The sequence below is a fragment of the Protomyctophum parallelum genome (genome assembly GCF_964188405.1).
Source record: "Protomyctophum parallelum genome assembly, chromosome: 7".
In the NCBI taxonomy this organism is placed as follows: Eukaryota; Metazoa; Chordata; class Actinopteri; order Myctophiformes; family Myctophidae; genus Protomyctophum; species Protomyctophum parallelum.
This window is the reverse complement of record NC_139705.1, coordinates 1,131,708-1,146,322: the sequence shown is the minus strand read 5'-3', so window position 1 is coordinate 1,146,322 and position 14,615 is coordinate 1,131,708. Positions and strand designations below refer to the sequence as shown.

General features: G+C 45.3%; 1 protein-coding gene across 1 annotated transcript; it reads left to right on the top strand.

Annotated features, from left to right (window-relative positions):
• Window positions 1–1,425: 1,425 nt before the first annotated feature.
• On the top strand, window positions 1,426–5,178 carry LOC310861354 (scavenger receptor cysteine-rich type 1 protein M130-like; the record flags this gene model as incomplete). The annotated part of the gene is made up of 6 exons (XM_083768772.1): window positions 1,426–1,504; window positions 2,841–3,140; window positions 3,437–3,673; window positions 4,153–4,377; window positions 4,773–4,972; window positions 5,068–5,178. The coding sequence occupies 6 exons, from the start codon at window positions 1,426–1,428 to the stop codon at window positions 5,176–5,178; spliced, it is 1,152 nt and encodes a 383-aa protein (XP_083624898.1).
• Window positions 5,179–14,615: the final 9,437 nt, after the last annotated feature.

The following is a 14,615-nucleotide window of genomic DNA, read 5'->3' as shown; positions in this document are numbered from 1 at the left end:
TTAGCCTGTGTATAGCTGTTGTGAACGCGAAGAGTTGTGTTTATTATTTACCAAGCTTTGTCACCCATGCGATAATCAGAGGCCCACCGGTCATGCCTCGGTAGCTGCTGAGCCAGTGTGTGTGTGTGTGTGTGTGTGTGTGTGTGTGTGTGTGTGAGAGAGAGAGAGAGAGAGAGAGAGAGAGAGAGAGAGGGTCCCGCTCCCCCATATCGGTGTGTGTGTGTGTGTGTGTGTGTGTGTGTGTGTGAGAGAGAGAGAGAGAGAGAGAGAGTGTGTGTGTATGGAGGGGTATAATATTTGATATACATAAAATGATCACCCATACAAGTTGATCATTATAGCCTAAATTACACTATGTCAAGTTTCATCATAGCCTACTGATGGTGACGGAGACACAGAATCACATGCAGTCAGCCTATATTATCTAATCTTCACAAGTTGTCGCGCTATATTATTATTATTAGAGAGAGAGAGAGAGAGAGAGAGAGAGAGCGAGAGAGAGGGGTCCCGCCCCCCCATATCGGTGTGTGTGTGTGAGAGAGAGAGAGAGAGAGAGAGAGAGTGTGTGTGTGTGTGTGTGTGTGTGTGTGTGTGTGTGTGTGTGTGTGTGTGTGTGTGTGTGTGTGTGTGTGTGAGAGAGAGAGAGAGAGAGAGAGAGAGAGCGGTCAGGTAACACTGGGTTACTTGAGCCGGCTAGGCTGCATGCAGTGCCCCGGGTAGAGGCACCATGACGGCGGGGACAGAGGACTGGATGGCCCGCTGAATCTGGCCGTGGTTGACGGTATGTTAGCGGCGTTACAGAGCGGTTGGGGCCGGGGGCATGGAACTCGTCACGCGAAATTGCGATTATGCAACAGTTTACCCTGAAACTTACACGTCAACTCATTGTAACGAATATTTTCGACCGAAAAAAAAAACATTTGGTTGAAACTTTCAACCATTATGAAGCTAAGTCTGACACCAAAACCACTAGCATGAGTTGATAGCCACCAGGACTGCTAACTCGCAGAGCCCAGAGGCGCTCTGCCCTTAGCCCAGATAAAAGATAAATTTCATTGGTCAAATTGTGCGATCCCGATCTGATGTCATAATCCAAGATGCAAATTTTAATAGCATTATTACCTCCCGAGGGCCGTGTCATCCCCCCTTTAAAGGACAGCATTTTTGCGTGTTTCTACTACTACTACTTGTTGTACTGGCTGCATATTCAGACAATCAATTTTTGTAAACATGACGGATTTAGCTAGGAGATCATTTCCATCAGTATAATCCCCAACTCTTTGGGCTCATGTGGACTCTGAACTGTCCACATTCCATATGTGCTGTACAAATAGAGGAGACTGGACTTCCATTAATTATTAGTGAATTTGTGATCCGTGTTCTGTTGGAGCTTCAGACACACAGGATCGAGCAGCAGACAGCAAGATGGAGACTGCTCTGTGGCTGAGTGTGACCTCTCTGCTGCTGTCCTCTCTGACCACCGAGCTGTACTGTATGGAGCTTGGTAAGTTTAAGGAGTGTTTGATGAACTTTGGTTCACAGGTTGTTGCTGTTCACAATGAGAAAGAGACAACATTTACTTAAAGGAAAATGCATGTTTAAACAAAAAAAAGGAAACACTCAATGTGAGATGTAGGTGTGTAACGATTAAGGGTGTCAAGTTGTGGAATATATTAAATAGATTAAAATAATGTACAGATATGGGTAAACTTAAGAAAACTTTCAAAAACTAAATAATAAATAGCTATACAGAGCAAGATGTTTTATTGTGATCTTGGCCATGATTGTTTAACTGTCTATGAACTGTTGTTTTTATTTAAAATTAGTATTACTGTTGGTTTTATTAGCATATTGTTTCATAAATCTCATTAAATGGTGGTCCGTGGCTCAAATGCCCAATAAATAATGGACCTCCTTCCTATGAAAAGTTTGTGTTTTTTTTACACCACTGCCAGTGTTTTTCAGTGTTTTTATCTTATTTTGAATGAGACCCGGATGTATAAGCGTGGAGTGGTGGACGGTCAACTTTTCTTTCACCCAGAAAACATTTATGTATATATTTTTAACCCAAATCATTGGTTATTTCATGGGTCGTTGAATAGGCTACAGCAGTTTTGACCAAAAACACAATCTGGGGACAAAAATCTGAAATAAATGTACTGTATATTTTGTAAATCTGTTTACATTGAGGCAGATGGAGGCAGAGTTCCGCTTGTAAATGTATGCATTTGGTTACTTATCTCCACCACTGCTATAAATAAATACATATTTAATTACCCCCCTCTTTTCAGTTTCTCTTTTTTCTTGCCTTTTCTTTCCTGTCTCTGTTCAGATGATAAATATATGTATATATATATAGGCTATAGCTGTATATTTATTATTTATCTTTCCTCTTCATGCTGTTGTCTCTCTGTACAGATGATGAGGTATTACTGGTGAATGAAACCAGTGACTGTATCGGTACACTGTGGAAGCGTCCTCACGGTGGATACTGGGCTGCCGTTAAATTGTATCAGAAGTTTAAGATGAAGGAAGCTCACGAAGTTTGTCGCCGGCTGGACTGCGGCTCCGCTGCATGGATAAATCACATTGAAGTCAGTCATTGGGTCACCAATGTGCAGTTGATCTGCTCAGGTAACAAACAATGATTGCTTTTCCCAACGCAGGGTAGTTTTTGAAATTAGCGATCTAACTTAATCAATAAAAAAACCCAAATCCATCCTTGGCAGTAGATGAATTAATCTTGAACTGTAACTATGTGAATCCTGTTGCGCTGCCTCTTGGAGTCTGATTTTCCCCTTGTGGGATCAATAATTTCTCTCTCGCTCTCTCCTGTCCAGAGTCAGTGAGGTTGGTGAATGGGACTGGTTCGTGTTCGGGTAGAGTGGAGGTGAAATCGAATCAGTCGTGGGTCTCGGTGTGTGAATCTGACTTTGATCGCCACGACGCGGAGGTGGTCTGCAGACAGCTGGGCTGTGGAACTCATCCAATCCTCCTGGGGGCGCTCTATGGAGAAGCCACTGTTCCGATGTGGACCAAAGAGTTCCAGTGTGAAGGCAACGAGTCTGTTCTCATGGACTGTGTAAACTCAACTAGAAACACCTGCTCACCTGACAAAGCTGTTGGACTCACCTGCTCAGGTAAAAGACAAACATTTAATACCCTTAAAAAATCACGTCAACTCAATGTCATTATAACTAAGATTTTTGGGAAAGAGGTGTAGCCAGAGATGTAACCAAATGTCCCATGCAAATCGCTATAGCCTAGCCACCCAACTGGCTTTGCTCTGGGAGAGCAGCAAGACAGACTTTTATGTTTTGATTAGGCATTCCATCATGCTCGTCAAAGCATGGCTGTGTCGCTATTTCAACCAATCAGATTGCTTCCTCGTAACGACCTATTGTATAATAGGTTTTATTGTGACGTTTCTGTACAGGGGTCAGGTTGGTGGAAGGAAAAGAAGGTAGATGTATCGGTAAACTGCAGGAGAAACCCGACGGAGAGTGGAAAACAATGTTTACACCGCAAAGTGATGACATCTGGAAGCTGATGGAAACGCATCCCGTGTGCAGACAGCTGGACTGTGGCTCCGTCTCCGCTCCGACGGGAACCAGTGGTCTGTTTGGGTTCTGGTTCCCCAAGAGTTATGACGATGTGGAGGTGATCTGTTCAGGTAACACACAACGAGTTCGGACCGGGAGCAAAAAGACGTGATCTAGTATCAAATCTATCAATATTATATCCATATTATCATGATATTAGATATTATTCTCTGTGATTTGGGATATTGTATGGCATAAGTGATCTATAGAAATAAAAAATACGGATCGGGAGCAAAAAGAAAACGCGATCGGGCAATTTCGAATCGTGATTTTTATTTTATTGTAGGTTAGTTTTTTTCTGATTTTTATTTTGTATTTTATTTTATTTTTTCATGACAATCAGACTGAACTGCAGATAAAACTATGGTTTATATTGTTTATAATTGTACTTAAAGTCAAGCACATTTTTTATTCCGAACATACTTTTACTCAAGTAATGTTTTTATTCCAAACCATTACTTGTAACAATAGTATTTCTACATTGCAGTATTGATACTTTTATTTAAACAAATGTACTAAAAAACATTTTCTACCACATTTTCTACCACAGATGTCAGGTTGGTGAGGGGAGCCAGCCACTGTGCTGGTATACTGGAGAGGAGACTGGATGGAGAGTGGAGAGCGGTGCATGCCAATCATTACGACTATAATTTTGAGCTGAAGATGGCGCATGAAGTGTGTCGACAGCTGGACTGCGGCACCGCAGCTTCCACGACCACCATTAGGCGTATTAGGGTTGACGGAGCTCCCAGCAGTGTGGAGGTCATCTGTTCAGGTGACAGACAACAAATCACACTTTGTGTGAAGCCCACTGATATATGTCTTACCTCGTCATTTAGTGCCCTAAACAAATGTCCATAGACTTGGCTGGCAAACAATCTACTTCCAAAGTACTCTAAAAAACATTAAATTCCATAGATTTACATCATAAGTGCTCTAAACAAACATTACAATAGACTGGCTGCCATATGACGTAATCTTTAAAAGCTATGCATTGGAGGGCCCTCAACAATGACTTCAACAATGACAGAAATACAGTCTCATTTAATCTCTCTCTCTCTCTCTCTCTCTCTCTCTCTCCAGAGTCAGTTAGGTTGGTGAATGGGACCAGCTGGTGTTCGGGCAGAGTGGAGGTGAAGTCTTACCAGTCGTGGGTCTCAGTGTGTGAAGCTGACTTTGACCGGCAGGATGCAGAGGTGGCCTGTGGGCAGCTGGGCTGTGGGCCTCCTTCGGTCCTCCAGGGGGCGCTCTATGGAGAAGCCAATGTTCCGATGTGGACTAAAGAGTTCCAGTGTGAAGGCAACGAGTCTGCTCTCCTGGACTGTAGAGCCTCAGACTCAACGAGAAACACCTGCTCACCTGACGAGGCTGTTGGACTCACCTGCTCAGGTAATACGCCAACTACACTTTGCACAACAGGGTTCAACTGTGCCTCAAGGTAGGTTTGTGCAGGGCATCTCAACAGTTCCAGCAGAGAGCTCCAGACTTCCAGCAGAGAGCTCCAGAATTCCCTCTGGAGAGGGATGTCTGGAGCTCTCTGTTGGAACTGTTGCCCCCGCAACCCAACTCCGGATAAACGGTTGAAGGTGGATGGATGTGTGGACAGTGCATCTCAGGAGCGGGACTGCTATCGATAGTAATAAAAGGCTTAATAAATTGTCCGAGTTTGCGCCAGTGCCTTCTTTCTACTACACTTTTTATAGGTTTGGTTTGTTATTGTCAGGAATGGATCTGTGTTATCTGTATATTATTCTAAAAGTGTGTTTTGTGTCTGGCACAATGGTTCTCTACCTTCAATCAATCAATCAATCAAACTTTATTGTCACAACAAATTACATGTAACATGGGGGTTGGGGTGAGGTGTGGGTAGAGGCGGCGTGTAGAGTTCATTGTTTATGTTTGTGTATCCTGAGCTAGAGATGCAACGATACTGATTTTTCAATTCCGATCCGATATATTCATTTTGAAATTTCCCGATATCCGATATTTGCCGATCCGATATTTGCTGTAGGCTACATTGCAAAACAAATAAATACAAAAAATGCATTAACTTTCAATAAGCCATTTTTAATTGTACAAATGCCTTACATTTAAATTCAAAGAGGGGATGTTTATGGTTAAGTGTTTAACCTGTAAAAATAAGAATAAGAAGTGTTTAACCTGTAAACCTTAAGGAAATGGCAACCTGTTAATTAATACTATGGTTTATTATTATTATTATTATTATGTGCAAAGGTACATTTTTACCCCTTCAAGTGATGCCTGCATGTAACCTGTTAATTAATACTATGGTTTATTAATAATAATAATACTACACGTGGTACCTTTTTACCCCTAATGTGATGCCTGGAATCAGCTGCGCTATCATGTGACAAAAGCCTTGAGCCTTACCGACAGAACTCGGGGAGAAAGAAAAATACCTCAGGACGTTTGTTATTGTGCTAGCTGGTGTTGCGTTGCTACTTTAGTTTGCAAACTCTGTCTTTGTCTTAAGAATTGCACTAAACTTACAATCTGAATCAATATTTGAGCTTCTGACAACAATGTCATGGTTTGATAACTGAGCCAATTATATAAAGACGGATTTAACCGCGATGACGACGCGCGCTTATTCATCATCATCATCGTCACGTCACAGCAGCATTTTTTTCAATGGCAATAATAAAGTTACAAATATTAAATCACACGCTAAACAGCACGTGTGTGCAGTTATTATATATAGCAGAAGAATGGATTACAAGAGCAATCTCAACAACAATGTCAGAACGCAGCTCCACACAAGTTCACAACTGAACTGCGCATGCAGTGACTTGACTGATCCGTGCGACGACGGGTACACTTTTAATACTGTTAAGTCTGTAAGTGATTCCATTCTCTTGGACTTAAACACTCTCCATTCTTCACGAGAAAAAATCCCCACTTTTTTCTATAAACTGTTTGCAGTCTGTACATGTACTGGAGGTTGGATTCGCTCACTGCACTGTCTGTGCAGGACGGACTGTAGTAAACATTAAACACGTGTCCCCCTCCTGTATCGGAGCGAGTATCGGTGGCGTCAAATCCGATCTCCGATACATTAATTAAGCTGGATCGGAGGCCGATCCCGATATAATATCGGATCGGTTGCATCTCTATCCTGAGCAGCCCTCTCAGATCTGGGTCGCGTTGTCTCAAAGTCCAGATAGTGAGAGGAATAACACAGCAGGCTATGCAGACGGTGCGGCCTTGGTTCCCAGGCGAAGGTGAGGTATATTTTATACTTCAACTCTTAACGAGATTACACTTAAGAGAGGAGCGTTTATAAAGGGGCGCGGACAAGGTAACGTAGATCTGATTGGAGCAGATGAATGATGGCTCGTTACATCTCTAAGTTGAACCTTCGTCAACGACTAACATTTCAACTCTTAACGAGATTATACTTAAGACGGAGGGCGGAGGTTGGAGGTGAGATTTATTGCGGATGAATTAATTACAGTATGGAGCTGGGATGAGTGAATGGACAGAGAAGTGACAGGCAGTATGATAACAGAATGATAACAGAATGATAACGGTATGAGGAGGAGACAGTGGAGGAGCTTTGGCGTGGGCCCCCTGGGGACGGGCCAGAGCCTCGGTTCGGATCCTGCCTGGTGGAGGCAGGGGGGGCTCTTGAGCCTGCCCCCCAAAAGGAATTTAAAGAACATACCTGGAGGTCGTTACCGGCTTGGGTTGCCCTAGGGCGCCATTGGCCCGCCTGGGGCCTGGAGGAGAGAGAGAGAGGAGCCTGCGGAGATGGGACCTTGCAGAGGCGGATGGGAAATGAGAGAGTGGGGTTAGCAGCGTAGGAGTGGACGACCTCTCGGCAGAGGGTTGTGAGAAGGAGCAGTGGCGAGAATTTTGGTTCACGCGGAGATGGGAGGTGAAGGCGTGCTGGTGGAGAGGGAGACCATTCGGGAGGCTGAAGAGAGGAAGGTGGCCGGAGGAGCGTTTTATGACGGAGAGGAAGCGCAGCATGGAGGAGTTTTGTGAGGTGGACCCTCCCTGCTGGCATCCCTCGGAGGGCGGGTTCGCCTCGGGCACACAGACTTAGAGTGGGGATCTTTGCAGTAGCTACAAACGTGAGAGAATTGGCATTTACCGAAGGTGCAGACATTTTCGTTAAAGTTGTTACATATGGGCATGTTGTTAAAGAAGGTCACCTCTCTTCCGCGGGAGTCCCTCTGGCCCGGGGGGGGCTGGTCCTGGGGGTAGAGATCTTGAGGGTCGAAGGCGGAAGGATTCAGAGTTTTTGGGCGGTTTTCTTTTTTCACCGAGGGAGCGAGAAACACTGACCTGGGGCATGATTCGGCGGAGTGATCTACTTGGTTGCACAGATAGCAGGTAAGGGCCCTGTGGCCGCCTACGTGCAGAATGAGCAGCTCTGTATCTAGGCACGCCCAGTTGAGTCTAGAGTTGAAGCGAGCGAGGAAGTTAGCCGCTTTAGCTGAGAAGGCTTTGTGATAATCGTAAAACATAGGGCCGCCGTATCTACGTTTGATTTCGCTAATGAGAGCGAGGTAGGAGTCTAGCTCGGATCTACGCTCTGGGAAGGCATCGCACAGGGTGTCCCTAAACAAGCCGAAGGCTATAACGAAGTCGCAGAAGTCGAGGGAACGGTTAATGCGGGGATCGGAGGCGCGGAACACGGCGGAGAGCTGGTCGGAGCCTACCAGCTTTCTGTCGCATTCGGGAGTGGGGAGGATGAGAGAGGCTAGGTTAACGTCCTTCCCTTTGATTATTTGGGCTCTGAGGTGAGAGGAGATGGCGGAAAAGGGAGAAATGAAATAATTACCGGCAGGGGCAACTGGCTGGGCGGAGGAGAGGGTGAACCCGGACCGCGGGTGGGGAGGCACCGGGTTGTTTAGAGGAGGAAAGGAGGACGAGAGCGTGGCGCTGGCGGCCGCTGGAGGAGGGTGCACGGGCGCTTGCTGAGAGAGCCGTGATTCGAGTGCCCCGACTGCGTTGGCCAGGGTGGCCATAGCTGACAGCAGCAGGGCGGTGGAGTCGTGAGATGGCGGCGAATGCGGATTTTGAACGGGGCCAGCGTAGGCCTGGGAGCCGCCGGGTTCTTCCTGGGCGAGCTCGGCTGAACGCGGGGTTGTATTTTTCTTTTTACCCTTACTCTTGCCTTGGCTGGGAGACTCGTGCTGCTGAGTCTGCGAGGACTCGATGGTGGCGAGGAGGAGATCCACCAGCTGAGAGTGGGTTAGGCCCCGTTCGGGAACGATGCCGTGGCCGGAGAGCGCGGCGTAAATGAGTTCGTCTGGCCAGTGGACATACTCGGCGGCAGCCAGCCTGGAGCTGCGGCGGTGAGAGGTGCTGTCGTCTGGATCTGACATGATCGATGCGCGTTACCTGACTACCTGAACGGAAGCACAGATGAGTGACGTGAAATGAGAGGAGCGTTTATAAAGGGGCGCGGACAAGGTAACGTAGATCTGATTGGAGCAGATCTACATCTCTAAGTTGAACCTTCGTCAACGACTAACATTTCAGTACACTGACTAAAACTTAGACAAAATAGACAAAAAAAGGACGAAGAGTATTCGGCATCAAAGCCTCAGACGATCGGATGAAGAAACACGCAGGCAGAGATGAGCTGAAGTGTAGCGTTTTATTTATTGCAGACCAAGAACAGCAGAGCTTCCCCGTAGGCCCTTGTCCTGCCCACGGGAGCATAACAACAGACTGACCGTGCGGTCAGCCTGCCAAACAAGACTCCCCCACATTGTATTTCCAGGACATTATATACAGAGTTCCATCAAACAGAGGTGTTTCTGGGTGTTGGAATCGCAGATGCATACATAATCAAGTGACCTGTTGTTGAGACAATAGTATGCTAACTTCCTTAGGTGTGACCCAGGATCTGGACTTAAACAAAAGGCATGGGAACCGGCCAACGACACCTTGACTTTAAATACAAGTAAGACGCGCAAACGCGGGAAGCGAACGCAGCTCGTGTGTGTGTGGTTGTGTGTGTGTGTGTGTGTGTGTGCTACAGCTGCGCCCTGTGTGTGTGTGTGTGTGCGTGTGTGTGTGTGTGTGCTACAGCTGCGCCCTCTGGTGGCGGGCGGGTGGTGTAACAGCGGGACAGACACACACACACACACACACACATACATACACAGACATTCAGCCCTTGCTGTCATAGTAAGTGGCTCACTGCGTTCGCAATCAAAGACAGGCCTCTGAGACTAACTGTCACAATGCAGAGTACTCGACTGTGGCTGCTTTCAGCTAGACAGACATACAGACAATTGACTTTAGCACAGAAATGTAGTTGTTATAGAATGATTATAGTATACAAATTATTGTCCAATATACGACAAAGGCTCGATTTTTCAAGATTATGGCGAGAGAAGGATATTTTTAATCATCTTCTCCTTTGTCGAATTTCGCCCGCAGTAAAGTTCCCTGCATTGAGCCTGACGTTCTAAGCTGATCTCCAATCTCTGCTCTAGGCCTTCCCTCGTAGGTCTGTGCCTGTCTCGTCTCGTCTGTCCTGTCCACTGCAAACGTAGTGCACACAGCACAGGACACAATGTAGTTCACACAGGAGTACGTGCAGTGACTAAATGTAGTTCACACAGGAGTACTGCAGTGACAAAATGTAGTTCACATAGGTGTATACGCAGTCACTGCAGTGTACATGTAGTTAACAGGAGTATGTGCAATTGTGCAGGGACAAAATGTAGTTTGCATACTGTAGGAGTATGTGCAGTGTAGGCTAAATGTAGTTTGCATAGTAGTACTGTAAATGTAGTCCACATAGTAGTACTGTAAATGTAGTTCACATAGTAGTATACGTGTAGTGACAAATATCACCCTCAGCCCTCAGCCCAAAGCCCCAGACTCTGTGGTATTAGTTGATTACCACCGCACCTCCCGAGCGCCATTAATATGACTTTATATTAAAAAGATGCACCATTTATTCTGTGGTCTCTGTCCAGATTTCAGGTTGGTGGAGAGAGAGGGGAAGTGTGTTGGTAAACTGACCGAGAGGCACGACGCAGGGTGGAGGCGTATCTACGACGATCGCACCTGGACTCTGATTAAGGAACACCAGCTGTGTCGACAGCTGGACTGCGGCTCTGCTGCCTCTGCAATCTTTTTCGACGCGGATCGCGGCAAAACTGAGTTTATCTGTTCAGGTCAGTCGTTTTCAACCCCTTTCACGTCAAGGTCCATTATTTATTCAGACCAAAAACCCCTGTTGTCGTACTATTTTGTCCACAATTCCATACTGTGTTGATGTTGGTAGCCTACCATACCAGAGATAACAGGCACACATTCATCAAAATAATTTTGTCAAATTCTGTAGACTTCTTGTAAATTAACTTAAGTAATGCAGATGTTTATCAATAGTTTAACTAGTTAAAGATCTATAAGGGTCCATTTGGTTACCAACTGCATCATTTAGCTGGGGACCACCTGGAAGCCCCTCAAGGAACACTGGCGGTCCCCGGACCACTGGTTGAGAACCACTGGTTTAGGTAACAAACAATGAAAGCCATCAATCACAAAACTGGTTTAAATCAACAGAAAAGTCAGTCTTTCTCTACTCAACAAAGATGTCTCATGTCTAACACCACAGATGTCAGGTTGGTGGGAGGAACCAGTGACTGTAACGGTACACTGGAGAAGAAGAGAGACGATGGACAGTGGGTTCAAGTTCGGGATTCTGTACATGCCATCAGTCTGAGGGCAGCGCACGAAGTGTGTCGACAACTGGACTGTGGCAGCGCTGCTTCGGTACTAACCCACGAGGAAAGTTTGTGGGCCCCGAAAACCACCAAGATCATCTGTTCAGGTATCAATTTACAATGTAGTCATTTAGCAGATGCTCTTAATCCAGAGCGATTTACAGTAAGCAACACATGGTAATACATCAAATACAAAAAAATAGTTGAAGTAAATGGGCTAAAAGTATATCACTATATTAGCCCATAAACATACGTAAACTTGACTAAAGACTCAGGCAAAGATACGGAGACGACCGACAGGCAAATGAAAGTTTCCAGGTCCATTTTATTGTAGATTGTAGAGTACAGCAGATCACACAGCCATGCAGAGGCCGAAGCCCCCACACACACCCAGGCAGCCTCACGGCTTTCTGGGCACTCACACACATAGTTACATTTTGGTAGGTCTTAAATACAGAAACATCAAAGACAACAAAGAAAAGGTGGTCTCAGGTTACCCACCCCCACTGAAGTCTAAAGTGGTCCATACATGTCCAAAATAGGTGTCTGCCTGCAGCCAGCTGCTATCAGCCAGCTATAGATCCACTTAGCATACAAGGACCCCTGTTGCTGTCCAGGCATCCTGTTCGGACAAGTTTGTTCTCTCACTCATGAGGGAACAAAGATCCACTTTAGTTTATTTAAACATATTTAGTCTGTCTAGTTTAACATTACTAATACTATAGGCTATATTTAATGTGAATTTGTGATTTCAATATACATCATAGCCTCCCTTTGAGGCAACCTTGCCTCATAAAACGAATATTGAACACAATTCACCCTAGTCCTCCCTTTTGCACTGACTGGCTTGAACATCAGAAAACATGACACACAAATAATCAAACATTACAGTATGTATACAAAATCGGTCATTCGTACATGTATGAAAATTTACATAACTGATAAACCATATTACAAAAATCTGACACTGAACAAAATACACGTCGCTGAATCCAACCCCTTTTGCTTATCAAAGCACCCAATAATCGAATCAAAGTGTGTTACAGATTTCATACCTGACATCTGAAGCTCTTAGCTTCAGCTAATGTCAAGGATAAATTTGACCATAATCATCCATAAAATGATTCGTAACTTTCGTTATTTTTAGTTAACTACTCTTTTAGCACATGCAGAAAGCACTCATAATTTATATCTAAACACTCTAGAATACCAAGGCTTACAAATAACCAATCTACTGCGGCGACGCTAACGCTACACTCCTCCCTTCATGCACACCTGACCACATCTCTGTGATTCACCGTCACTGTTAAAAGAGCTGTACGTTTGATCCCATGCATGCTAAAGGCTATTTACTTACGTTAAAATCATAGAGTGTCCTATATACCTTTAGAGTCTCCCCACATGTCATAGCAGAAATACCTTGTTGACTTTACCCATTCACAAATTTATTCGAATATAAATAAAAACTTTATGCATAATTAGGACAGTTGACACTTATGCGTACGACAGGAGCACTGCCTTTCGCCTGACAAAGAAACATCTAACTAACTGTACTCCGGTAAATATCTCTGTTCAGTTCCCAAATCTCCCGTAGGCATATTCATCCCCATTAAGTCAACTTCTCTAATTAAAATACCCGACACATAAAAATCAACATACAGGCCCAGTATATGTTGAACTATAGACAAACGTAGACATATACATTTGAAATCAAATGGAACGATATCCATCTGATATAATAGAACCATTATCTGCAATGTTGTTCTTCTTTCTTTGCCTCACCTTCGAGTGTTCATTCATCGCCAGCGCACAGAGGCCAAACGAAGTTGTGTTGCAGTACAAATGCGCACCGCATGGCGTAGGCCGCTCTGTTATCGAGAGCTGCCCATTGTCCGAAAACGTTCATTCTGAATTCTGATCTGAATTCACTTTCATCACCTCCTCCCTTTTCAGTCACCACATGACTGAACAAACGGAAAGTGAATCAGCGTGTTGCGCGCCACGTTGCGAGCTTGTAGATCAGCCGCTTTGCCGTCGCCGTCGAACCACGCAGAGGCGCACGCCGAGAAGAGTGAATGAAGCGCGTCACCGCCTCCCTTCGATCGCCGACCGCCGATGAACGCCCACGGGCCGGCCGGGGTATATGCCACGCTGCGCATCCTCCTCACCCCGCCGTCCAGTCGCTGTGCACCGCCTCTGGTCACCGATCGATGAGAGCCGCCGCCAATCGCTGCACCTCCTCGCCGCGCCGAGCAGGCCGTCGCCAGTGTGTTGACTCGCCGCTGGTTCGACTGCCGCACGCAGCACGCAGCACCGCGCCGCGCCGTCCTCCTCCATCCAAAAATTGCCGACCGAAGTACTATATTAGACTGAAAAATGCCCTCGCTGGTTCTCCCGCCTGGCGCAAAAAGCACCAAAAAAAGCGACCGGGATCGGCACCACTTTGAAGTAAATGGGCTAAAAGTATATCACTATATTAGCCCATAAACATACGTAAACTTGACTAAAGACTCAGGCAAAGATACGGAGACGACCGACAGGCAAATGAAAGTTTCCAGGTCCATTTTATTGTAGATTGTAGAGTACAGCAGATCACACAGCCATGCAGAGGCCGAAGCCCCCACATACACCCAGGCAGCCTCACGGCTTTCTGGGCACTCACACACATAGTTACATTTTGGTAGGTCTTAAATACAGAAACATCAAAGACAACAAAGAAAAGGTGGTCTCAGGTTACCCACCCCCACTGAAGTCTAAAGTGGTCCATACATGTCCAAAATAGGTGTCTGCCTGCAGCCAGCTGCTATCAGCCAGCTATAGATCCACTTAGCATACAAGGACCCCTGTTGCTGTCCAGGCATCCTGTTCGGACAAGTTTGTTCTCTCACTCATGAGGGAACAAAGATCCACTTTAGTTTATTTAAACATATTTAGTCTGTCTAGTTTAACATTACTAATACTATAGGCTATATTTAATGTGAATTTGTGATTTCAATATACATCATAGTCATCAAGAATCATACCTAAACTAAGAACCTAACATCAGTCTAAAAGTGCAATATCTATATAATGAAACAATGCCTATACACTTTAGTGTTACTTATGTCTGCATCAAATGCTATCTAAATTACATAAATTGAGCCTTTGCATATGCCTGTAAGGTCGTCGAGGCTATGGCAAGTGCTATGGTATGAGATGGAGTCTGAAGAGGCAGGTTTTCAGACTATGGCGGAAGATTGGCAGTTCTGATTGCAATGGGAAGTACGTTCCTTCGTTTTGGAGCCAGAAGGGA